This window comes from Takifugu flavidus, chromosome 12, assembly GCF_003711565.1.
Source record: "Takifugu flavidus isolate HTHZ2018 chromosome 12, ASM371156v2, whole genome shotgun sequence".
In the NCBI taxonomy this organism is placed as follows: Eukaryota; Metazoa; Chordata; class Actinopteri; order Tetraodontiformes; family Tetraodontidae; genus Takifugu; species Takifugu flavidus.
The window spans coordinates 2,262,010-2,288,530 of record NC_079531.1 but is presented as its reverse complement, the minus strand read 5'-3'; the positions used below and the strand labels follow the sequence as shown (position 1 = coordinate 2,288,530).

At 43.4% G+C, this 26,521-nt stretch overlaps 2 protein-coding genes across 6 annotated transcripts; one reads left to right on the top strand and one right to left on the bottom strand.

The window, feature by feature from the left end:
• Nucleotides 1–965: 965 nt before the first annotated feature.
• On the bottom strand, nt 966–10,019 carry rhbdd1 (rhomboid domain containing 1). 5 transcript variants are annotated; one of them, XM_057048976.1, is made up of 10 exons: nt 9,713–10,019; nt 9,528–9,597; nt 3,825–3,866; nt 3,000–3,176; nt 2,632–2,911; nt 2,287–2,419; nt 2,007–2,095; nt 1,808–1,867; nt 1,380–1,466; nt 966–1,217 (listed from the first exon to the last, which is right to left on the bottom strand). In XM_057048976.1, the coding sequence occupies exons 1-10, from the start codon at nt 9,784–9,786 to the stop codon at nt 1,111–1,113; spliced, it is 1,119 nt and encodes a 372-aa protein (XP_056904956.1). In that variant the 5' UTR covers nt 9,787–10,019; the 3' UTR covers nt 966–1,110. The 5 variants fall into 5 exon arrangements, with proteins under 5 accessions (XP_056904956.1, XP_056904954.1, XP_056904955.1 ...); XM_057048974.1 differs by having other exon boundaries at nt 1,320–1,466; nt 9,713–10,008; XM_057048975.1 differs by lacking the exon at nt 3,825–3,866 and having other exon boundaries at nt 1,320–1,466; nt 9,713–10,005.
• Nucleotides 10,020–10,386: 367 nt separating this feature from the next.
• On the top strand, nt 10,387–25,138 carry eml2 (EMAP like 2). The gene is made up of 22 exons (XM_057048897.1): nt 10,387–10,641; nt 14,901–15,122; nt 15,279–15,396; nt 15,521–15,622; nt 19,485–19,513; nt 19,781–19,910; nt 20,025–20,174; nt 20,654–20,723; nt 20,825–20,935; nt 21,018–21,113; nt 21,192–21,326; nt 21,410–21,509; nt 21,585–21,739; nt 21,824–21,949; nt 22,045–22,176; nt 22,261–22,328; nt 22,418–22,506; nt 22,604–22,701; nt 22,899–22,986; nt 23,067–23,162; nt 23,266–23,396; nt 23,802–25,138. Exons 1-22 carry the CDS (start codon nt 10,449–10,451, stop codon nt 23,925–23,927), a joined length of 2,565 nt encoding a protein of 854 aa, XP_056904877.1. The 5' UTR covers nt 10,387–10,448; the 3' UTR covers nt 23,928–25,138.
• The last annotated feature ends 1,383 nt before the right edge of the window (nt 25,139–26,521 follow it).

The following is a 26,521-nucleotide window of genomic DNA, read 5'->3' as shown; positions in this document are numbered from 1 at the left end:
TAAATCCATGTGGGCTGACGGATCGTTGGGTTTCTTGGCTCTAATTTAAGATGTCCTACTTCTCCTACTATAGTGCCGTAGGGCTTCAGGGGAAAAGGAGCCAGCAATGCACATCTGTGATGTTGCTTTGTTAACTTTGCTCACAGTCAGGGTTGCTCCAACATGATCCAAGTTTAGTTTTAACTCACCGACACTGTAAAAACATACACCCAGCTTGAAATCTGCAGCAGCTTCGCAGATGTGCAGCACCGGATTTTGGAATATAGCTGATATTTTTGTGCTTTCTAATATTATTTAATTTGAAGAGCAAGGTCCTGATTGCAAATCAAGGTCACATCTTTTTAAACTTCCTTTAACCTACCTTCTGATCTTTTCCATACAAAAAGAAATTAATCAGATCATCAACATTAATCTTCCAAAAGTATTTATTACAAATTTACCAGTACAAAACCCAACTGTGCCTTGTATAATATGACACTCGGGTATTTGGTAATACAAAAGAAAACCCAACAGGATCATTTCAGCTTTGACCTGCAACACAGTGCCTTTCAGATTTGCCATTCTACCAACTCCCAGAATTCCATCTACATTAGCATTAAATGTTCAAATGTTACCGTCATTTCTGCCGGATGCAATCCCTTGTTTTCCGATACTGTGCGGCCCTCCGCAGACTTGCTTTTGAACGTCTCTGTTCTGGAGGGGAGACTCATTTAATGTCTGTTAGAATTAATTCCTTAACAATCAAACTCAGGTAATGCAGCTCAGGACAGATAAGCCCAGAGATTTTAAAGGCTTAAGCTGCTGATAGTGCGCCTGTGCTTACAGGGAAAGCTAGCTCTTAATTTCCACATTAAGCGCCTGCAGCGCTGTGAATCCGGAGTGACCGACGGGGCATAACCTCGTCCAGCGGATGCGTTTCTGGAGCGCCTTCAAAATAGATTTAAATCAATAAATTTGAGGGTAAGCCCCCTTAAAGTTTTTATTTAAGTGCATTCCAGTGCAGAGCAGAAGCACCCAGTTGTTAAATGTCTGTCTGCAGCTTCTCCTCAGCCTGTGTGACGTTTGGACCAGGAATTGAAACAGTCCTGTTCTGCTGTTGCATCCCAGAGTTCAGCTGTCAAACCTCCTTAGTCTCCGCTGCCTGATTTCTTCAGCTATTGCCTCCTCAGGAGAGGAGAAACCGTAAGGTGGAGGAGCTCCTCTGTGGTTGGTCTGACCTACAGAAACAAGTAATCTGCTATTACTGGAAATAAGTGCAATGCATCAAGTGAAATTTAATAAGAAATAATGTCTCAATTCTGCACCCTGTCCTGCCTTACCCCTGTCATACAGACTGTTTCTAATGGCCGCTTCTATCTGCTCCTCCTCTGTCAGCCCACCTGTGTAGGATTCGTTTGGATTTGGTGCATAATTTGGTGCATAATTCTGCTGGTGTCTGGGATGCCCTCCGTACCCGGTGCTGTACCCTGCAGACAAACATGATATCTGAATATCTATAATAAAATATTAAAGGTTAAGGCTGACGCTTCCTCTTCTCTTACTCTACCTCCAAGAGATCCTATGAAAAGAGCGATTCAAAGAGTCTGGTAACTTTGGTATGACACAGAAGGTCTGAGATGAGGAAATGTGATCAAATCTTTTTTGATGAACAATTAAAAGATGGGTAAAACAACACCAAAAACAAACTGCATGGAAAAAAGCTCCATATTATCTCCATGGTGATGGACAGATGGAGGTGATGATACACCTCACCCATCCCAGTTGTATACACCCCATTCTGTTATTATTGTTTATAAAAAGGACTGACCTGAAGTGCCTGAGCCGTAGTTTGCTCCAGCGTGGGTGTATCCATTGGAAGTGACGAAGCCTGATGCAAACATTTAATTAAAACAGAGCAAAATGCTGGACGCGTTCACTAAAGGTTACATGACGAATCATGACAGAATCACACGTATTGTGGGTGGACAGTGAATTTTTAAATTTTGAAGAACGTTGAGAGGCCAGACCTGCACATCTCTTCATGATGGTCTTTAGTGGTCCAACAGTGTAGAGCAGGCCCACCACGATACCCGACAGATGACCAATCAATGAAGTCCTGATGAAGCACAGACCATAATAATCACTACAGCTAACATAAAACCACATGAGTATTTCCTTTAGATATAGGATTTCTATTAAAACTGAAACCATAAAACTCGCAATGTGCACCCCCTAGTCCAAACCGTTTAACCTGTTGTCTATAGAACTGCATGTGAGCGCGAGTACAGATTCTCCTTAGAAACTCACCCAGGCGCAGTTATGTGTATCAGCACTAGCTCTACCCAGCTAGCATAGCGATTAGATATAGGTAAACCCATCACATAGGTCGTGCCTCCAGGGTAATAATGGTTATTGATCACCTTCAGAGCAAAAAGAACCCCTAAAAACAAATAAGGACAAAATCACATAAGTTAATATCAGGTTTTCACACTGTTAATAAAGTTTACAAATTGAGTTCAAATTTTTCTTTAGACATCTGTAAGATCATACTTTTGTGTATTTATCTGTCTGTGAAAATAGAGATTTAAAAAATGTACAGTATATAGTCAATTATAACTTCCTATAACCATTACAATCAACTTCTTAATTTACCTGAGAAGCCAACAGCACACTGCATATTGTATGACTGATCCTGGGTAAGCTCTGCTAACAGAGTTTCCAAGGCCAGATACACCACCCCAGTGAGAAGGGAGAAAACTGAGAGCAGGTAGAGGAACCAGGCTCCACCCAGGCGTCTCTCCAGTCGAACGCCTTTCCAAAGAAATGACACCATGTTGAAGTAGAGGTGAAAATCATCAGCATGGTGCAACGGAGACAACAGAAGACGGTGCCATTCTTTAAACCAGTACGCCCGCTGGACACTCACACAGGCCTACAACAGAGAGACACAGGAACCAAAAGTTAATAGATTAATACTTTAAGGGAATCATCCATTTCATATTGTTAAGTTAATGAAATACCTGCATAAGTGGAGCTGCTGGAAACAGAAACAGGTACACGTTGAGTCCCAGAACAGCCAGCGTTACTGGGGGGATCTTGTCCAGACCCACCTGGAAAAGCTGGGAGGCCAAGAGCAGCAAACCCAGATGGGATCCTCTCTGTCTGTTTCTCATTCTGATACTTTTTGAGCTCACTCTCTGAATATTTAGAGTAGAAAATAAGGAAAATGGTGTGGTCATAATTTTGAAATGCTTGTGTAAAACGCAGCCAGATAAAATCTTTTTAAAATACTTTATATTACCGTTATAGTAGATATTGGAAGGTAAAAGTATGCATAAAAGTTGCAATGAGCCCTTTATATATAAATGTTAACAGTATGATCACTATAAAGTTGAACTTAAAAAAACAGTTATCTTTCATAATCACACGTGTCCTTATTTTAAATTAAATCCATACAACTTTATATAGAATCTATTGTAAACAATATTGTCCAGGTTGAATTTAAATTCACAATTATCAACGTTTAGATATCCAAATTTCAAGTTAAAAACGTACTTACAGTTTAGTTTTTCGCTTTACTTCCGTATGTGATGCTACCGTTAACGCTAATGCGCTAAACTTTTTTGTTTTACTCGCCTTATTTTACAGCCACTGCGCTTGAAGATGATTTAGAGACGCGTTTTACCTAGTTTTATCTGCGATCAAGTCACACGTCAGCTCAGTGTATGACTACGAATTTCATCATTTCTAGTTATTTCTGGTAAACGCCAGACACAACATGCTGACAAGCATGAGTTCCTGTCACGTGATCACAACAGCCCTGACGCATGCGCATTGCGACTTACCTTCTTCGGCTTTTGGTTAAGTTGGTTCTTTACTGCCACCGTCTGCGTCAGAGTACAAACCACAAACTCATTCTTATCGTTGCATTGTCTCAATGCAGTATTATGTGATTTACTGTCGCTATTATTCATCTATTCTTTATACGTTTAATTTAATTGTAAAATTATTTAGTGCAGTCTCCACTAAGACTATTTTCAGGAATATTTTCCCAATTTTACTGAGAGCAATAAATACATTGTGTTTGTCCGAATGCAGTATTTGCATCATGATTCATTAACGTGATTATATTAAGCAAGTAGATTTTCCCTAACATTGAAATCATGCCTTCCTTTCTCATGTGTGTTGAGAATTGTCTTTATCTTGTTGTTATGTGTTTCACCATATGTTCCTGTCTTCCCTTAGAAGTTAGGCAAGGTAGACTAAATGTAATTAAGAACAGAGACATTTGCAGGATTGTTGTTTGATCTACTGTTATCTCAGGAGCCAGTCAGGCAGGGGGTGTCAAACACTCATTGTAAACAGGACATCAGGGGGTTGTTGATGATCACATTTGCATGAAGAATGAGATCTGGCTACCTGGGAAAACAATGGAAAAGAAGAACCCTACCACACCGCAGGGGACTGGAGGAAGAGGACGAGGACATCTCAGCGGGGGATCTGGATTGGATTGCATGGACATTGTGAATTTGCATGTGTGTGACTATAAAGGACTGGGCCAAGGGATAGTTAGGTTGTCAGACTTTGTGCCCTGACGATTAACTCTGTTGTTGTTAGGGTTATGAACTGGCCCGGAGCTCTGTAATATTGTATCTGGAATTGGTTCTATTGTCAAATACATTTTGAAATTGGTACTTTTCTTCTCGAAGTCTTCATTCAACGAACATGCGGATCGGCAGCTACATACAGGAGGTATTGCGATCCAACAATTTGGTGACCCCGACGTGATGAAGAGAGAAGTCATCTGAGGCAAAGAATTCAACAACGGTCACTTCGGAGGACAACTGACGACAAGGGATCCCTAATAAAAAGGTAAGCAGACACCTGTTTAATCAAGCTCTGCAGATTGGCTATTTCCAAAAATTTGTCGTCACTGTCAATTGAAGTGTCCTAGTTATAAATTCCAGATACAAATATAAAAATATTGACTGCAGGAATTACGGTTAGAGGCCGGAAGTACTGTTGAAAAATACAGGGAATTACGGTTAGAGGCCGGAAGTACTGTTGAAAAACAGGGAATTACGGTTAGAGGCCGGAAGTACTGTTGAAAAAACAGGAATTACGGTTAGAGGCCGGAAGTACTGTTGAAAAATACAGGGAATTATGGTTAGAGGCCGGAAGTACTGTTGAAAAACAGGGAATTACGGTTAGAGGCCGGAAGTACTGTTGAAAAACAGGGAAATACGGTTAGAGGCCGGAAGTACTGTTGAAAAATACAGGGAATTACGGTTAGAGGCCGGAAGTACTGTTGTTGTAAAACACAGGGAAGTACTGTTGAAATACACAGGGAAGTACTGTTGATAAAAACAGGGAATAGACGGTTAGAGTAAACCGTAACTAGTACAGTGCTGTAACGGTTAGAGTAAACCGGAGCTAGTACAGTGCTGTATTGCTGTATGCAGTGCACTGTATATCAAAGATTTGGGTTGGGACTCGGAGCGTAGTCGACGGGACGGACACTCCCGACGCCCGAGATTTGTGTTTTTGTGTGGGGTGGAAAAGTGCCAGAGTGAACGTGAATTAAAAGGCTCTTTGTCCTTGGGAATTAACCCCCAGAGTGGAACCGGATCAAAGACGTTTGATCTAGAAGCTTGTTTCACTGAGGCATTGAGTTGACCGTTGGAGTCATTCACATTCAATCTCACTTGGGAGCATAGTTAAAGATGGAACTGGATTGTGGAAAAGCGTGTAGGGATCAGGGAGAATGTTCTCCCTATCCTCGGTCTGTGGAAGAACAGTGGAAGTGGACTCTTGATCAGGTGGTGAGTGGCATGAAAGAAGAGGAGATGGAAAGAGAATTGGATGCAATAAAAAAGTTGTGGAAGGAAGCTCAAAAGCAGAAGATTCTTCCCTCTCCAGAGGTGAAGGTTAACTTAACTGAAGCATTGTGTAAGTGGGAGTCAGAAATTCATACTATATTACAGGATCATCTTGATAATCCAAAATTAGGGTTTATAACAGGGAAATCATGGCAAAAACAGGGTAAGGAGCTAGAAGATAGGCGTCGAAGGATACATGTTGTGGCTGTGGCATGTGCAGCGGTGCACAATTGCAGATCTAAAGGGGTTACACGAGTGCCTAATGTCGAGAAGCCTCCATTAGAAGATTTAAATCAGACATTGACACTTAACACCACTCTTTACCCATCATTACCTACTACTACTTCCCCACCCCCATATCAATTGCCAGTTTTGACTAATAACAGTGGTCAGTTAGGTGTGGACAGAGATGAAGAACTGCAGGAGTTACGTGAAACAGTGTGGAGACAGGTCAGCAGGATTAAACAGGGACAGGAAGAGATGGAGATAAGTTAGGAAAAAATGAATTTAGAGAGGAAGCTCAGGTGGTTCGCCCTAAAACCTCGCAACAAACTAAATTTAAAAACAGGATAGTCAGAAATCTACATTAGATATTTTTAAAACTTCTAGCAATCAAATAAAACAAGTAAAAAGAGTTGATCCCTCAGAAGGATTTGCCAGGGCTGACTGCAGGGAGGAGAAGGTAAAATTGATTTATGGCAGTGATAAAGAAGAGAGTGAGTGTGAGTATAGAGGTGAACCATTGACAGGAGGCGGGTCAAATACGAATACACACGCGGAGTAAGGGGCCCGTTTCAGTTCCAGGCCCTCTGATACAGAAAAGAGGAGGACAGGAACCGGTATATGTTCCATTTGCAATTACAGACATCAATTGTTTAGTGGATAAGATGCCCCCACCCGCAGAGGGAGGCGGCAAGTGGATGTCCAGCCTTTTTAGTTTAACACAGAGCATTGTGCATGCAGCTGGCATTAGGAGACTTTAGAGGAATGGATGTGTGCCACAAGGTGCCATCCTGGCTCAGATAATTTGCACACCACTTTATTCCGTCAGGCCATAACTTTAGGACTTCCACAATCAGTAAAAGAAGCTATGGAAGGAAATCCTGACCTTCCAGGCAGCACAGCGGATGTCTGGGAGAGACATCTTTCACACCACATCAACACATTTAAAGCTAAACAACAGGGAAAGAAAGAGGAGATGATGACAGCGCAGGAACAGCTCCTAAAAATACAGTTAGATGAAGCACTGAAAAAGCTTAATGATAAACAAAAGGAAGAGAAACAGATGGTTCAGCAGTTTCCTCGGCAGGTGCAGCCAGATCAGTTATGTCCGCAACAAGATTTTGCTCCGATAAACCCGTATTGGGCCAGTCCAAGGGGAGGCATGTGTGGGAGACACGGCGGGCAGGGATACGGCTTGATAGGCGGGTACTTAGGCCGAGATCAGTGTCACGCCTGCAAAGGGTATGGTCATTGGCAAAGGGACTGTCCATATCACAACTACCCGGAGGTACCAGGCAGTGTTACATTTAGTGATGGGTTATGATCTGACGGTACTTACAACACATAGCGTGGTATCACTGGTCAGCTCAGCAGCATTCACCATGACCTCACTTAGACAGACCAGGATGGACAAGATTTTAACTGCACCACACATAACACACACACACACACATGAAGGGATAAATAGGGCAGGGTTTAACACAGCATCAGGCTCACCTATAAAACATGAAGTAGAGATGAGGCAACTGACACAGGCACTCATGGAGCCAGCGGAGGTCGCAGTTGTAAAATGCAAAGGTCACAGCAGGGAGAACTCTTTAGAGGGAAAAGGTAATGAGGCGGCAGATCAGGCAGCAAAGAAGGCGGCAGGTTATAAACCAAGTTACAGTTTGTTGTTGGTAGAGAAAACGGTTCATGAAATGCTTCCAAGATACGACAGGGAAAGACTTAGTTGTGATCAAGAAGAAGCTCCTCCACATGAAAAAACTGATTGGAAGGAAAAGGGGGGCTGTGAAAGTTGAAGGAATTTGGCGGATCCCAGACGGCAGACCTGTTCTCCCGCCCGGTCTGTTAGATGCCGTTCTGGAAGAGGCCCACGGCCTGAGAACACTGCGGGAAACCACAAATGATGCAGAGAATGTTCAATATGCCCACAATTTAACGTAAAATCAACAATTCGACCATATGAGGGAAAGTTTCCAGTTGCCCCAATGGCAGGGCAAGAAAATTATAGATTTCACTGATATGATAGACAGGGTCAATGGGTTCCGATACCTCTTGGTCGCAGTGGATGCATACACTGGCTGGCCTGAGGCGGTTCCCGTAAAAGTAGAAGAGGCAAAAAGCGTTATTAAATTTTTGATTAATCCGACACATGGTTTCCCCAAACAAATTAGATTTGACAATGGAACTCATTTTAAGAATAGAGATTTACAATCCATAGGCCAGCCCAGCACTTTTATGAAATGTAGATTTTATTTTGTTCAACTAAAAACGAATCTCTAAGTTCTCTCCCAACAGGCAACCTCTGTAACCAGTCAGTAAGGATCCAGGAATTCCACACACAGCTGAGTGGGTTCTTCTGAGAGTCATCAAGTAAAATTGGTCAGAGCACAGGTGGACGGGCCACTTTGAAGTTGCAGAGCGAACATTACTTGTTAACCCTAACATACTAACACCCTAACACATTAACCCTAACACTGGTATTACTGTAATCAATGTACCCCAGCAGGTAATTCACAGAGAACGCTTGGATGGATCGAGGAACATCTAAAGACGATGGCACCATGATTAAACGTCTATTATTCTTCATTACATCAAGAGGAGTTGTCAATGAATTGTTTGTATTGGCCTAGCTTAGGCTAGGCCAAAAGGGGGATTGTTGAGAATTGTCTTTATCTTGTTGTTATGTGTTTCACCATATGTTCCTGTCTTCCCTTAGAAGTTAGGCAAGGTAGACTAAATGTAATTAAGAACAGAGACATTTGCAGGATTGTTGTTTGATCTACTGTTATCTCAGGAGCCAGTCAGGCAGGGGGTGTCAAACACTCATTGTAAACAGGACATCAGGGGGTTGTTGATGATCACATTTGCATGAAGAATGAGATCTGGCTACCTGGGAAAACAATGGAAAAGAAGAACCCTACCAACACCGCAGGGGACTGGAGGAAGAGGACGAGGACATCTCAGCGGGGGATCTGGATTGGATTGCATGGACATTGTGAATTTGCATGTGTGTGACTATAAAGGACTGGGCCAAGGGATAGTTAGGTTGTCAGACTTCGTGCCCTGACGATTAACTCTGTTGTTGTTAGGGTTATGAACTGGCCCGGAGCTCTGTAATATTTGTATCTGGAATTGGTTCTATTGTCAAATACATTTTGAAATTGGTACTTTTCTTCTCGAAGTCTTCATTCAACGAACACGCGGATCGGCAGCTACATACAGGAGGTATTGCGATCCAACATGTGTTAGAATGGATATCTAAATGATGTCTTCAGGTCATCATTTTCCTATGTGAGGAAGAATTGTTCAGGCGAGCTGCTCTATGGTGGATAGAAAATAGTTGGCCATGTACGTGCCCATACCAACGTGATGCTCTAGCAGTTGATTGAATCTCGATTGATATGTCGACAGTGTCATTTGCAACGTAAAATGGCGACTTACTTCCATCCAGTGGCCATATTGTGGAATTACACCCATGTCACTCCCCACGAACGCTACTGGCCCTAACACTCTGAAACGGCGAGGGGATAAAAACAAGCGACATCACTCGTGTGCTACTTAAAATAAATAATAATATGTACGAAAACAATTTCCGGGGTTAGTTATGTGATGGTTCTGTCTCCTACCTTGACGTAGGTATGTACGGGGTATAAATAAATTGCGTGATTTCTTTTGATCTTCTAACAAGACGATCATTCATGATGGAAGAGGTCACTTGAGCTGCCTTACCTGCAGCTGTGCTTCAATAGTCTTTGGTTTCAATTACCAACACGTGCGACAGGTTTTCTAATTAATTATTGAGGAAGATGGCGGAGACAACATAATTTCCTTTTATAAACAGATTACCTAGTAACAGATCCATGCATTGACATATATAAAAGAGCTTCCTCTTTGCCTCAAGAACACTATTATATAGAATCGTACATTTATTTTTCTCCGTGGCTATAATGACCACGAGCTGAGGAAGAGACTGTTGCTATAGCAGCAGTGGTTTGGGGCGTTTGTCAAATTGCGAAAGTTCCATAGAGTGCTACCGGAAGCAGCTTTTAATTTCAAAATTAAAATTTAAAATTGTGAATCAGCCATGTTCTCCACCTATAACCTCTTCGACGGGACGTCCAGGGTGTCTTCCTGTCCCTCGTACTGTAATTATTGGGGAGCCTGCAGCAGCCTCCACGACCCTGATTAGAAGTAAGCCGCAGTTATTAGAAAAGAAATGACTAAACAGCGTTGGGATTTTAATTTGAAAATACAAACCGGAACCTAGTTATTACACACAACGAGCAGCTTGTCGGTGACAGCGAGACAGGAGGTGGAGAGCAGAAGGGAGCTGGCGCAGGTGTAGGTGTGAGTGGACCGTCCATGAATGTTGGGGAGATTGGAAGGGGTGACAGCGTGAAGAATAGACTGAGAGGGGTGGAAGGAGGACAGAGAAGCCGACAGAGGGGAGACGGATCGGGAATAAACCAAGGAAAAGGAAGGATGTCTGAAAGGGTGGCTTCGTGTGGGAGCCTGTACGACAGCACCAACCTGCTGCTCCAGTACTGCAACAACGGTGAGCATGTTCCACCACCAATAATAATTACAACAACAATGTAATCATGAATAAATTAGAACAATAAATACAAATAGAAAATGTTTAATTTGCTTATCCAACTAAATACCCTATAAATCCATAAATAAAGCTTTAATCAATGTAAAGACTTGTACAGTCGCACAGTTGTATTTCATCTTCTGACATTACGGCAAATTCTGAGACACTGAGTTTTAGTTTTGTGTTACAGTTATGATGAGTTAAAGACGAAATCAGGGCATGGCTGTTGTTTATCAGTCATGATTTAAGTTCCGAAACTGATCTAAAGCCTTGGAATTTTACACAGGTCATTGATTGATAACATTGATATAAACATCCCTTTTGTCTGTTTCTGTCTTTTTCCTCCTTGCAAATAAAATGCAAATCCCGCTGCTGCTGTTAAACGTAACCTTCACCTACAGTGACAAAGGAAACTGGTGACCGATGCATAAAATGCAAATACTTCAGATTGAGTAATGGAGTTGATGCCCCTTCAGCTAATTTGGAGTCTCATTACTGAAATGTATGTTGTAAGCTGCTGAAGTCTGAGCTCGCTGTGGGTGAACGTTAAACTTCCCAAACAGCCATATTGATCGGCAGGTGCAGGCACAGCGAGGGGTCATGTGTGTCGGAGCAGTCTCTGTGTTCATTACCCAAGACGAAAAAAGTGATGGTGTCATTCAGAATACCAGGGCTTCTGCTGAATGTAATGCTCTCTCTTAAGATTTATAGATTTTCCATAGATCGAGTCACAAATCTACTGTGAATTTACGCTTTAAAGGATAAGACATGACTGAGCCGTACTGCACAGTGAGCATTAGTGGTACTAATTCCTGTTGAAAATAGATCCATGTGAACCAAAACTGAGGATACAGCTCCCAGTTAATCGAATAATGTGGAAATGTAATGGCCTTTCATGTTGAGTGTAAGTGTGGATGTGAGGATGACCTCATCTGTGAGTGCAGCATCCTTCTCTTCGAGGATTCATCTTTCCTCCTCAGCCATCTGTCGTCCTCTGGTAAAGTGAGATCCTCTACAACTGCATCAGGCTGGATCTGCTCCCTGCTCTTTTCCCAATGAGCCTTTCAGATATTATTTTAAATCGCAGTTGCATCTGAAGCCATGAACTGAGGGAGTCTGATGTCAGCAGCTTTTCCCTCACAGTTATACTGCGGTGAACTTTGACCTTCTAAGAAGATGATGTCATAGTTCCAAGCTATTTAATTAACTGAAGGATTGTAAAATGATAGGATATTTTGGTATGTAAACCTGGTTTAGGCTAATTGGTGGCTGGATTGTGCAGAACTGCTATAGAAACAGAATTCACAAATATTTAAAGGTCAAAATTTATTATTTGTTTATTTATTTAAAAGCCTTTCTAACTTCTCACCCAGCGCACTTAAATGAAAAAAAAAACCTGTCTGCTTTGGTGTCGGAACGCCGCTTTGAAATGTTTTTTCATGTTCTCCGGTGTACCCTTATTTTCTTGTTTGATTTTAAAAGGTCAGTCATTCCTAAAAACAGAAGGTTGCTCAAGCTTGGGTGGAGTTGCAGCAGTGGAATACTACACACATAATGCTGTATTGAATATCTTTGGCAGGGGAAGAGCATGCGTGGGATTGGCTGAATATAAACCACTGTTGCAGTGGTTTGAGGTCGTGAACCAACAAGTCTCCCAGTGCAGGAGCCCTGGTGCACTTTGCTTTGTGTGCTGAATGTAGTTGACAGTAAATTGCATTAAGAAGTGTCAAACTACCCAGAAACAAGTTCTCATATCTTCATCTTCTACATGAGGAATTAAAGTTTTTGTTATGCAAAACTGTGGAGAGACAAGAAAGGGAATGCAGTGCTGCATCTCTTCCTGGTGGTGCCTGGCTGTACAGATGTTTGTGTGTGCATGCTTTTGGCTCCCAGCCACACTCCACCCCTTCAACTAACAGAAGCCAGAAGGACGGATGGCGAGTGGAGGGGCGGGGAATAAAAGGAGGAGGAGGGAGTGGTCCAGGAAGCCAGGGAGGGAGAATGGTGGGATGAGGACGAGGGTGTGGTTTAAGGTTGGAGATGAGTTTGCAAATGTGCGTAAAAGAGCGACCCAGCACTGGTGCAGAGTTGCGGAGCAAGAGGGGAGGGAGAGAGAGCCCCTCTGGTGGAGGTGGAGTGGCAGAAAAGTGAAGAGCCTGACGGTGCTGCTCTGCTCAGTGCCCGAGGTTGATTGACAGGGGGAGTGAGCAGGGACTGGACATAGCATGATGGCAGGTAGGTGAGCGGGGTTAACCACATCATGAATATTTCAGCAGCCTTCAGATTATTATTGCCCTGCATCGACCCTCATCCCTCTCTATCTCTCTGCCTCCCTCAACCCTGTATTTTCCATCTGTCCATTCCTGTCCTCTGTCAACTCTTTTGCTCCTGCCCCCCCGTCCACCCTGCTCTTGCTAACCACTTCCTCTGTCTTTTGTTGCGAGCATGTCAGTATTAGCTTCATTTCAGTGGTACAAATGTCACGTTAAACTGATGCTGTCTAAGCAGAGAAATACATTACTGCTGAGTGTGTGTGCCTGCGTGTGTGTGTGTGTGTGTGTGTCAGATTGATAGGGAGAGAGGGAATTCAAGGGCATATTGGAGAGCAAAGGGCTCTGCAGTGCTTTAAACAGGTGGCTGGAGAAGAGATGAAGGTGAACTCTGCATATCTCGGCAACATTCACTCTTCGTCTCTTTAATGCTCTCCTCCCGTGCGGGCCTGATGTCCATGTAGCAAACATCTGTAACATCACTTCACATCTGGCCAGCACATGATCAGATTATGTGGAATTTGTTTTTGGCATATGTGCAAACCTGATGGCATCATTACAGCACTGCTCTGCACTACCACCTTCATTTGTAATTATTACTAAGTGCATTTATAATCACCCCCTCCCCCCCAAAAATAGTCTAGATGTTGAAAGCTTTTGCCATTTATGTGTCTAATTTTACAAACCTGATTGAAGAAAATCCCAAATGAATCTGTTTTCAGTGACCAATAACTTTTATTGAACAGGTGCTCCACATTTCCAATTGAAGAACATTAGTAAAGAGACTAGTTGGATTAGGTAAAACTATCTGATCTGTGATCTCAGGGTCATTTAACTTGGATTCTAATTACAAACGCTGTTGTTCAGATATCCGCCTCCGCCACATTTCAATTTCTGTTTCAATTTATTGAGCCCGATTGCCCCAGAAGTTTAGATGGAGTACTTGACAGTAGTTAATTTTAATTCCTCCCATATCTTTCAGTTCCATCTGCTCACTTGCTTCATTCTCCTCCCACCTACAGTCTGTTCTCGCAGCATACAAAACTGCTTCTTCTGTGTTCTCTCACTTTATTGCATGGCTTCATAGAGGTTAAAGGATTAGATTGAAACTCTTCTGCTCCAAATACATCAGCAGAACGTTGATAATATAAAGGGAAAATAAGATGACGGATAATCTGCTTCTCAATCTGACATCAGTCATGCAAATCTCCGTTATGATGGATGACTGCAGGCAGGATCTTGATTTTCCCCTGTAACTTCCTCCTCTTCCATTTGACTATAAAATGTGCTGTAATTAAGGCCAGTTTATGCATCTCTATCCTTCTAAATATCGAATGTGTCTCCCCCCTTCGCTTGTTTGGGAATTTGCCTAGCGAACCAGACGACAGTCCGCTGAAGCACGAATGACGACCCCCCATCGGCGTAGGGAAATCGTTCACGTTGCTGATAAGCATTGCAGAAGCATACGAAGCCCTTTACAGCCCTGCAGCTCAGCTATTCAAATCAAAAAACACTGTAACCATGGATGCGGTTACGTGCCAATACATGATATGTAAAGGTGTGGCTTTCGCCTCAGTTTATGTTTATCACAATATAAAAAAACACAATGAAGGGAAAGACATTCAGACTGTAGTATAATGTTAAAGTTTTTTCTGACTATAGCTCTCTCCCCTGATGGACTGGGTCTATGAAAAAAGAGAAGACGCCATGTGAAAATCTAAAAGCATGTTTGCCGACTCGATCATGTGGCAATCTGGTGACATGGGTCACAAATTAACACAATTGGCATTTTTCCTTCTCCCTTGGGCCTGGGCTGATAGTGGAAGCTTAGCTCGCTACACCCAACATGGTTTGTTTCCTGTTGCGACAATGATAATGGAACTAAGCTAGTCATGTCTCAGGGCTGCATCATACCTCGGACAAAAAGGTTTTTTCGACACCCCTCTCCAGATGACACCGTGTCAGCCAGCAGTAACATGGACATGGAGGACCGGGTCTCCCACCTGGAGCAGAAGCTGCAGCTTCAGGAAGATGAGATCCAGCTGCTGAAATCAGCTCTGGCTGATGCCCTGCGTCGACTGGGCTACTGCGAGGAGCAGGCCCAGGGGATGCACCCAGGAGGTGCTGGGAGGAGGCCTCTGGCTGCTGCGGCTCCAGCCCAGCCGACCAAAGGTAACCGAGACGATGCCCTGCACGCCGCTGATGAGTCATCGGTATTTCTGCGGAGCTGAATCTGTTTCACATTTGCGATATTTCAAATAACCACTGAAATGCTGCCCCGCATTATTGATCTGTTAACCGCTCCGACAGTGATTATTTGACTTTCAGTGCGTCAGCTCTTGCAAGCGCTTCCCTCCAGGCCTGTGAGCAATGGCTACGTTCAACAGAAGCGCCTCCTCTCCTCCCCCTCCTCCCCGAGAAAGGAAACGGCACAGTCCATCAAGAGGTGGGAAGTACACAATATGACTTTAAAACTTGAAAATGCAACAGATTCCCTCTCGAATTTCCATTTCAGCATTGTTGTTGGAATTGATACACTTGTGTCTGTGTGTCTCTGACGTCTCCTTCAGGAAGAGTATGTCCACGGAGCGCCTCACCCTGGTGAGGAGGGAGATGGGCGCGGAGAGCCGAAGTCGAACCACCTCCTCCAGCAGCTCCTCTGGAGGTAAAAGGTAACAGCTTCACCAGCTTGATGGTGTAAAGTTTCTCAGTGTGAAATCTGTCTCCATAATAAACCTTTTGCATGGCTCATTAAAATGAACATCCCATTAGTCATGTGGGAAAGTTCCAGCTGATTAGTTCCATCCCTTCTTACGCAGTTAAACAAATATTCCCTCCTTCTCTGCTTGGTTCTCACGTCTTTCTAAATCTGACCACAAACTTTAAGTTCTGTTTATGTGAACGTGACATTCAGGTGTCTTTCACAAGAGACGTGCAGCTTTGATCAGGCTGAGCTTCTTATGTCAGAAGCTTTTCCCCTTTATAGTAACAGCTGAAGCCTCAGATGCTGTAATGGACCCAGGAGTTAAAGCACATCAGTCAGTTATGAGGCTTCAGTCAGACTTGACTGTTTTGGACGAGTAGCTGAATTTTTTATGACGTCGATAACCTCCTCTGGTAGTGTTTCATCATCACCCGTGGCTGTTTTCAGTTCCACAATAAGCACTTCCTGTTTGTTTTTCTTTGGATTTATTTAATATCTGTTTGGGTCGTCAGCGTTTCTGCTCTCTTTCCTCAGTCTCTCAGCTTTTTGCTGATGGGTCAGGTTTCCTGTGGAGCTGTTTAAAAGGGGGCGTGCTTATTGAGCAGGGAGGGCGGGTCCGCTCTGGCTGCAGGGTGCCTTCTGATTGGACTGGGCTGGATGGCGGGGCCTCTCCTAGCTGTGCTCAGGCATTGCTGAGTGAATGAGGAAGTCCGTGTGTTACTGTGGCTGTAGGACAGAACTGAAATCACTCTGACTGCAGACTGTCACGCTAACGGAAACCAAGCTGCCATGTCGAAGTCTTCCAGGTAAAGAACTGCTTTACGATAGGAAAAAACATGTTTGACAGAAAGCAGAGAGAGTAGATAAAAGTATTTAAGGAGAAGCCTTTGGCAGCTTTACTGCTGCAAAACAACAGGTATTTTGTGAATGGAAGCTTGTAGCTTGCATGACAACGCAGATCTTAAAATAATGGTGGAATATTGATAAAAACTTTTTGGTAAAATTTGGCATGCAGTTTCTCAAGGTGTTTTTTTTTTAGTATTGGGGAACATTATTGTGTTCATTATTGTGATCTATTTTTTCACTAAGTTCCAGTAAGTTTGATTAAGGGTTAATTAAACTGTGAAGTGAAACAGAGAAATACTCCCAGGATTCACCATTTCAGCTTTTCTTTCAGTCAACGCCACCTTTAGGTGTGGCAGCGAGAGAGCCCGAGGAAATTAGGTTTTACAGAGTTGCCACATAAACTCAAACAGCTTTGAATGGTTGTGCAGAACATGGCAACATGAAAACAACAGAAACTTGAGCCAGTGCTGTTGGTGGAATATGGATCAGATGACCAGTAACTCAGTAACGTATAATCACAACCTGTGCAATGTAAATTCCTCATTTGTCTCTTAAATGTGATTTAAAGCATTTTCCAGACTCAGTGATGTGGTCTTCTGGTGCTTGTACACACTTAAAACACGCATATTCTTTAATCTACCTGTGTGTGTGTGTGTGTGTGTGTGTGTGTGTGTGTGTGAGCCTGAGTGATGGATGAATCTAGGAGGACAGTTGTGTCCTGCTCAGCAGATTTGTCCAAGAAATACCTCTTCTGTTCAGTCTGATCTGATTGGTTCTGACTGCAGTTACACACTGAAACAAGCAGCTTTAGAGCACCAATATATCTGTACTTTCACCTTCACTTCATTTTGTGTACATAAAATAAAAGACTTTATGTTCTTAATGGTCCCCTGCAGCTCTGCAGCGCTGATGTTTTCACTACTGATTGTGCTCAGTGTGCAATAACGCTGATTACATCGACCGGCCTTCCTGTTTAAACAAGCAACACACACGCGATGAAGGCTGGAAACGTTGCTACATGCATCAATAAGCTGTTTGCTGTGCTTCCATTTTCATCAGAAAACAGAATCAGTTTATTAGAGCGTGGCTCAAACCATGCAGGTTAGGCTTGGATTATTATTATTTTCTATTTCTCATTATCACTGCCCCTTATGTAGTTCACATTCTGCCATTTCACACACCTCATTATCACTCAACTCTCTTTCTGGGTTTCTCTGCCACCACAAACCCACTTCTGATGATATATTATCCAGTTGCTGAATGGACTGTAGATGCTGTGTGAGTTGAGTGTTTCCATTAGCTGACTGACTTTGGTCGTAACGAACCAGGGGAATGGACGTTCACCTGACCGCTCGGCCACTTCTGCAGTTCAGGCCGCAAGAAGCCGTCAATCAGTCTGCAGCCTCCATTTTCTCTGCACCTACTTTAGTGTAATGAAATAGCAGAACATCCCCTCCTGCATTTTCTCACAAAATGAAAGCTTTTTCTTTTTTTATAGAGGCCATTGTGTTTTCAGGGTTCAGGCATTCACTTTAACAATAATGAGCTTGGCATGTTAATGGTTGCTCTGCTTCTCCATGGAGACCTGGCTGACCAGCCCTGCAGCCATTCAGGTCTTAGATCCACCGTTATTTGTCTGGTCAGGCTGCCAGTCATCCTGAATGCAACACACTAATTACTGGCTCTGAATCAATCCTGTTTTCTCATTGGCTGAAACCGCGCTGCGCCTCGTTATGCAAGCAGACTAAACACATACACACACAGGCTGTGCGACACAAACAGCCCTTTATGTGGTCGGTTTAAAGAGCTGACACCCAGGCTGGTCGCCTCCGGCCGCCCAGAGACACAACAGAGCATCTTTCATGTCTGTCCGTTTGCTCTGGAGTCTGTCATCTGTTTTTAAACACGCACACAAAAGGCGCTTTATGGTGTCTTTTTGACTTTGCTCAAATCCTCTTTTAACCTCTTTAATAATTAGAGGACTTAGCATATGAAAACTGCCTGAACTGAGACAGGTTCACTCAGGTTTCTGCTAAGTGTAATGGCCTTTTTGTATAAAGTAAATATGCCAAATGCAAATATTTGATTTTCTTATGCAAAAAGGAAACTCAGACAGTCCAATTATGGGTCTTGTTGCTCAGCAGGTGGCAACAAAACTAAGGCTGCAATTTCCTCTTGTCTTATCAGAGCTAGCATTAAGTGTTGTTTCCAAGGTGACCTGTCAGTTCAGCAGCTCACCATTCTGATGTGACAGCATCCACATGGGTTGCGGGGGGTCGGCATGCTAGCTGCTCTGCAGGTGGGTGCTGACAGACCGCTGACTCATGAACCCCTGATGAGACTGTCAGACTTTAATTGACAGGAGTAGTCATGCAGTCTGACAGCTTCTGTGTGACGCCATTCCCCCTCCCAATGTTTTTCTCTCACCTCTGCTCTCTAATCCCTTCGTTACCCTCTCCCATGTGTATTTTACCAGTTGTTAAAACACACTTGAAGACAGAGAGACTACAGGACTTGTCTGTTTGCTCCTGACTTGATCAAAGAGGCTCAGCATGTGACTGATGTTTGATAAAGGATCCTGTAAAACACAATCGTGTTTAACTGCATGGTGTCAGACAGCCCTGGATCCTGTATAACAGATATCATTGACCTGTACAGGATGCCACCATTGCCGGGCTGTGTACACATCAAAGTCTGCTGTGGTCAATATAGCAATGTATTGTTTGTCTTCTCAAACTCCTTGAGAAGTTGCTTGAGACAAAATTATAATGCAGGGGCAGTTGACTGTCAACCTCTTTGGCTTCCCCCTGTTGAAGCTACCAGTGTGGCAGTAGTTCGGCACTGCCACCTTTTGGCCACTCGTATGTAATTTATATGTCATGATATAATTTCCTCCATCTTTTTATTCTTGTTTATAATTTGTACGTGAAAATGTCCACATTAACCTGCCCATAACAGTGTGCTTAATCTTCTTTCCATTTCAGCAAATCCAAAGAATGCACCCTCAATGCAGGTGAGGATACACGTTGTTCCCCAGTGACAATTATTCATCATTAATTAGCTGATTAATTAGCTGCATTGGCATTGAAGAGTGTCCGTTGTGTTAAATGTAATCAATCCAACAGTTTCCTTGAAGTGTCATTGAAAGTATTGAAACCCCCCTTGAATATTTTAGTCTCAGAATAAAAGATTTAAAAGTTTTATATCTGTTGAATTTCAACCGCATTAAAAAAATTTGCGCTATGCATTTTTAATATAAAGTGTTGTTTGTTTGCTTCAGAGGATGCGTATGTGAGGATGTTCCTCCGAGGTCGTCCGGTCACCATGCACATCCCGGATCAGCAGAAGGAGAGCTACACCCTCGACCACAAGGTGGCGCTACCCAACCACAAACTCAAACTGCAGTGGGTGTATCCTTCAGAGTGAAGAACCGAACCATTCTGTGATTAATGACGCATCTGTTGCAGTTCCTGTGTGGCTGCCCAGTGTCACGTGTCTCGCTCCTTAATGTAATGACTGCCCAGATATGGCTACCGTGGACGGGACTGCCGGTCCAACCTCTACCTCCTGCCCACGGGAGAGATCGTCTACTTCAACGCCTCGGTGGTGGTGCTCTACAATACTGAGGAGGAGCAGCAGAGACACTACCTGGGACACAATGATGATGTCAAATGGTGAGGACACACTAACCTGGCAGTGTTAGCTGCATCGTGTACACAGACAATCCAGAGGAAGAGAGCGATACTTCATGTTGCTTTCTGCTTCTCTCGTATATCTCGTTTTTAGCTTCTTGTAGCCAACTGTGTTTATCATTAGTAGGATTTTTGCTGTTGCTAATGAGCATCACTCGACATCCTGAATAAGTTATGTGAGGGAAGCCACTGGGAGTTAAACAAACTTGACCTCCCCGAGGCATGCTGGGAAAAGTCGTCATCTCTACAGGGAAACAATCATATTCTCCTCTCCCACGATGTCATGTTGGGTTCTCACCATATTGCTATGAAATTGGGACAGAAAGCGTGTGTCTCAAAGCATTTCACGCGTTCAGTTATAACATTTGGAACCCTTATTACAAATGACTCACCTTGCTTGTATAAAAGAGCCAAATTGTTGTTAATACAAATCACACTAAGTACTAATTTTCTGTCCTTAGCTTGTGTGTGCATCCAGATATGGTTACCATAGCAACTGGCCAAGTGGCTGGAAACTCTAAAGATGGAAAGGTAACGGTCAAACCTAGCCATGCTCCTACAGGCTGCAGGTTTTGGGACACTAGCGTATGTTGTTTGAACCCTGTGTGTCTGTTTCATTTCTGGACGTTTAGCCCCTCCCTCCTCATGTTCGCGTTTGGGACTCCGTGACCCTCAACACGCTTCACGTTATCGGGATGGGAGTATTTGACAGAGGGGTCACATGCGTGGCTTTCTCCAAGTCGGTAAGAAGATCGTCCGTCTGGAGATTTTGAGACGCGAACCTGCTCATAAATAATTGTATTGAACTGGTTCTCGTCCTGTCAGAATGGCGGCACGTTCCTTTGTGCTGTGGACGATGCCAACGATCACATCCTGTCCGTTTGGAACTGGCAGAAGGAGAAGCAGCTGGCTGAGGTCAAGGTACCCAAAAGATCCATTGTCCAAATTTGTGTTGGCGCTACAATCCGCCTTTTCTCCTCACGCTTCCCGTCTCTGCAGTGCTCCAATGATTCCGTGCTGGCTGCTGTGTTTCATCCCATGGATGACAACCTGATCGTCACCTGTGGAAAATCTCACATCAACTTTTGGACCATAGATTCCAACACCCTCGTAAAGAAGCAGGGCCTGTTTGAGGTAACGATAGCTGCTCCAGGCCACGGTGTCGTGGTTTATTTAGGTGCATCAAAGTTGACTTCTGTTCCTGCGTTTCACTCTAGAAACACGAGAAGCCAAAGTACGTGTTGTGTGTGGCGTTCGCAGAGAATGGAGACGCCATCACAGGAGACTCCAGTGGAAACATCTACATTTGGGCCAAAGGTTGACCTTAAATCAGTCAGATAATTCCAACATTTACTTCAGAGGAATTAAAGATTTAATGTCTGTGGCTGACAGGTGGGAATCGAATCAGCCAGCAGGTGTCTGGAGCGCACGAGGGTGGAATTTTCTCTCTCTGCGTTCTGAAAGACGGCACGTTGATCTCTGGAGGAGGGAAGGACCGCAAGGTGGTGCTGTGGGGCTACGACTACAGAAAACAGACGGACATGGAGGTGAAAGCATTGACCTCCGGGTCTGAAAGCCAAGAGAGGAACATCTGGATATTGTTTGTCAGCTGGATGTTTGTGTGTGTACAGGTGGGGGAGTCATTCGGTCCAGTACGAACTTTGGCTGAAGGAAAACCAGGAGAGCTCTTCATAGGAACCACCAAGAACGCAATCCTCCGGGCCACATTTCCTGATACCTTAACTCCAATTGTACAGGTACACACACACACACACACACACACACACACACACACACACACACACACACACTGTGTTTTTGTACTGTAGATTAAAGAATATGCGTGTTTCAGGGTCACACGGATGAGCTGTGGGGTCTGGACATCCATCCCTCCATGGAGCAGTTTGTTACCTGCTCTCAGGACAAACAGGTTCACCTCTGGGATACAAACTCCCATCAACCCCTCTGGAGCAAGACCATTGAGGTGACTGGTGTTTAAGCATAAATTAGCGAATATACAATTCTGTAGAGTGTAGACAGAACTTCTCTACTGCTTTGTGTGCCCCAGGATCCAGGGAGATGTGCTGGCTTCCATCCCAGCGGGGCTGTTATAGCTGTGGGCACCATGACTGGAAGGTTGGGCTTCGGTTTTTAGTTCATTAGATGTCTGGCAGAGTACATGTAACCTGACACTTCTGTCATTGTATCCTATCTGATTGATTTAGGTGGCTTGTGCTGGACGCCGACACCCACGATCTTGTTTCTATGCACACGGATGGCGATGAGATCATTTCCAATGTCAAGTATTCTCCAGGTAAAATCTCAGCAGGGTGAAACACTGGAGGCAGTGACGCGAGCGCCTGTCATCTCATAACTGCAGCATTTCAATTCTGGCCTTTTTGTGAATTTAGATGGAAACTTCCTGGCTGTTTCTTCCCATGACAACTTTGTTTACATCTACGCTGTGACGGAGAACGGCCGGAAGTACAGCCGTGTTGGGAAATGCACTGTAAGTACACATCCCGAATGAATTAGTGTCACACTTCAGAGAATTAGAAACCTCAGTAAAATGTTTATTTACAGCTATAAAATCAATTTCTGGGGCTATTGTTGATTCTTACAGCCCTTTTAAATAATGCAGATTAATGAGAGTGACTCAGAAATCTGATTTGTGCTGTTAATGCAACATAAAGTTTGTTTCCTCAGGGCCACTCCAGCTTCATCACACATGTGGACTGGTCCAAAGACAGCCGTTACCTCATCACCAACTCAGGAGACTACGAAATCCTCTTCTGTATGTTGTAGCTCAGCCTTCAGTTCTCTCAGTTAAATCTTGAACCAAAGTCAACTGTCAACATCACGTGACCGTTTCAGGGGAGGCTGCCAGCAGCAAACATGTGACCAACATGGACACGGTGCGTAACGTGGAGTGGGCCACTTCCACCTGCACGCTCAGCTTTAACACTTTTGGTACGTTGATGAAACGTCGCTGTGTTTTAGTGACACCAGATGCAGCATCATTTTAGACATTTTTGACTCTGAAATTTGGATGAATCCTTTTCTGCTTTGTCAGGAGTCTGGCCAGAAGGAGCAGACGGAACAGACATCAACGCCGTGTGCAGGTCACATGATGGATCCCTGCTGGCCTCTGCTGATGACTTTGGCAAAGTGCACTTGTTCTCCTTCCCCTGCTGTCAGCCAAGGGTCAGTCATGTTCGCTCACACTGAGACGCAGAAGATCAGGGTCAGAGTTTGAAAACGCCCAGTGCTGAGCAGCAGAACTGTGCCGACGAGACGCCTCACCAGCACACGTTTAACGTGGATCATTTCAGCCAGATGTTTATTCTGTTTAAGAAGTTAAAGCACTGAGTTCAAACCATAAACTGGAGATAATTTCAGTTAGCTGTTCACGCAGGCTGAGTCAAATCATCACAGATGTTTGAATGAGTTCTTCAAGGTATGCTCTTGTAGAATTAAACCCATTTTACAGACATTTTGTGGCCACACCGTAAACAGCCCGAGGGTGTTGAGGGGTTGTAATTATTTAAACAGACGAAAATAAGAGGGAACTAATTCAGTACTTTTTCCGCTCTTAACTCTTTCCCTCAGGCTCCGAGCCACGAGTACGGCGGGCACAGCAGTCACGTGACCAACGTTGCCTTCCTGCACGATAACAGTCATCTGATCTCCACTGGTGGGAAAGACACCAGCATCCAGCAGTGGGTGGTCGTCTAGGCAACTTCAGCACCTCACATCTGGAATACCAGTGAGAGACCATCATCCTGACTGATTCCCGACACTTTTCCATAGTTTTCCTTAGAGGGCAGTATATCCTCACACACTGACACAGGAAGACAGGCTGACGAGTAGCAGTGTAACAGAATATGATTGCAGTTTGTAATAGAATGTACGGGAATTGAATCGTTGCCACACAGGAAACAAATCCCATCTTCCTGCCTGCAACTCCAGTCTATCCACAGTTTAATTATGTCACTTTTCAAATGTGCCTAACCCCAGGCCTCCTCACCCCATGCTATACACTTTTTGTTTCACTCCTTAATTGCAAATCATGTGTACTTACGGCTTAGATGATGTTTTAATGCATGCTACATTTACTGTGATGTCATACTGGATGGTACACTAATAATTTATCCTCACAAATGACAGCCAGAAGTGGGTTTTTCCAACATTTATTAAATCTGTTCGTGCAATAAAAGTATTACCACCCACCCGAACCATAGTAATTATGACAGTTATCAATCTTCCCATGTTTAAATTGTATGTACCAACCAAAATCATCTTATTTATATGGCATTAAAATAGTAGATTGTGGATTATTGTACATGAAGAAAAATATGTTTAAATGTCAAGTATACATTATTTGAAATACAAGGATAAAACATGAGAATATTAAAATATATATATATATAAATCATTATTTCACCGTTTCTGAAGCCCAACTTTACACGAAGCCTTTACACTCATGCAGGGATGTTATTAAACAGAATGTAACCCTGACAACTTATGCAAATAGGGAGATTATGTTTGAATGTTCGTGTTTCAAGTATTCCAGGTTCATTTTTGTCGGTGAAAGATACAAACCGGTTTCTTCTTGGTGTCATGTAACCCCCTCCGCTCCCCTCCTCTCTCAGTTGTGCAACCGATTGCAATTGCGCTGCCTTTGAACAGACGCTAGATGGCGCTTTAACGCAATTGAATGAGCATGATTGAGGTAAACCTACTGTCACTGTTCTTACTGTCGCAAAGGTCTTTAGAGTATATACGTATTCTGTAGTATATCAGAGTGGCTGTGATAATTTAATATTTAACTCTGAGAATGATGGGTGTTATATTAATATAGTGGCACAAAGATCCTGCTGACTGCTGTGCTGTGGAAGCTGTGCTTTGCCTTCTGTTTTATTAATAAAGTTTTTACCCAAGTGTTATCAGCGGTTCTGGATTGGATTTCAATGCAAAGCTGAAAGAAATTTGACTAACAAGCCAGCTGTGCGGTGAATCAGAAGATCAGATTGTGATTCTGATGGGAAATGTTGGCTCATATCTGATCTCTTTTTCGGGATGAGGGTGTTCTGCTGTTTCTACAATACAGCATCAACACCACTTTGTTTCAAGAACAATCAGCTTAAGAAATTAACCTACATTTAAAGCTTGAAGTAGAATGAAAGTAAAACCAAATCACACGAGGTGCTTAAGCTGAGTATCAGACATCTACATCGCTAACGGTAAATTTACTTTAAACTTGAGCTGCTCAGGATGTATTTAGAGCCGGGAAGTTGGAGGTAAAAGCTAGTGAAAGGATTTGGACGTTTATCCTGTGTGCAGCTGCAGTGAGGAAGGCCGGGTCAGGCTGGTAATGACGGCCTGTTGCCTGTCAACACCTCTGAGGTCATGACGGAGGGCTGGAGCCCCCAGAAATCTCCCTGTAAACCAAAACATGTTGTTAGGAGATCTGTGACCAAACAGATTTAATGCAACTTCTTTGACCTATTACACATAAACATGATTGATGTTGGGAAAAAGTGACCACGAAACTGCTTAAAAAAAGAATCAAAACAGGGAAACGGGAACCATGACTATAGATATTGAAAACACAAACAGCTTTTTATTTTCATGTTAGCCGGCCAAAGAGGAAAGTCACAATTGTACCAGGATCTACTGACAAGATGAAGGACAAAAGGTTTGAAGAGAGAATAGCATTAGATATTTGATACGCTAACACAATAAACAACGACCTTTAGGAAGAGAGCTAGACAGAGGACAGGGATGAATGGAAGGCAGCGCTGGGATTTCCAAGGAGAACGCTAACCCTTTTCAGAAACGGGAGATTCGATTTCTGGTGTTTTGGGTTTTTGAGGGAGGCTAATTGTAGTTGGTCTTATAGGGGCAAGGTCATGGCCATTCCACCTGGGAATTATGAGCTGATGAGCTGAGTCTTGATGCTATTTCAGCTCCTCTCCTCAATACCATTATCACATACCTGAGCAACATTCACTTGGTCAGTGTCAACACGCTATTTTTAACCCAGCCTTCTTCAAAATCTGGATTTCTGTTTTTAAAAAATTCCCGCTCATCCCACTATGACAACAGAGCTGTTATAAGACCACAGGATGGACCAAGTGTTATCGAGCTTCTTCAGAACCATTTCTGTGCTGGTGCATTTCCTGCATTCCAGTTTATCTCATCGCCAACCAGAGAAGAAGAGTTATTTTTGTGGTAGAACACGGATGGAGTACGAGTAAATATAATAATAATCACAAATCTGAAGTGGTAGAACTATTATAGCATCCATTTAAAAAACAAACACAAGC

Bases quoted from the DNA above. Each gene is read 5' to 3' on its own strand.
- rhbdd1 (XM_057048974.1), bottom strand. From the start codon at position 9,786: ATGAATGATCGTCTTGTTAGAAGATCAAAAGAAATCACGCAATTTATT. The intron at 9,598-9,712 runs GTAGGAGACAGA...TCGCCGTTTCAG, and splicing joins CCGTACATACCTACGTCAAG to AGTGTTAGGGCCAGTAGCGT. The intron at 1,467-1,807 runs GTCAGTCCTTTT...GTTTGTCTGCAG, and splicing joins CTACGGCTCAGGCACTTCAG to GGTACAGCACCGGGTACGGA.
- eml2 (XM_057048897.1), top strand. From the start codon at position 10,449: ATGAATGTTGGGGAGATTGGAAGGGGTGACAGCGTGAAGAATAGACTG. The intron at 19,514-19,780 runs GTGAGGATACAC...TGTTTGCTTCAG, and splicing joins AGAATGCACCCTCAATGCAG to AGGATGCGTATGTGAGGATG. The intron at 20,175-20,653 runs GTGAGGACACAC...TTCTGTCCTTAG, and splicing joins CACAATGATGATGTCAAATG to CTTGTGTGTGCATCCAGATA.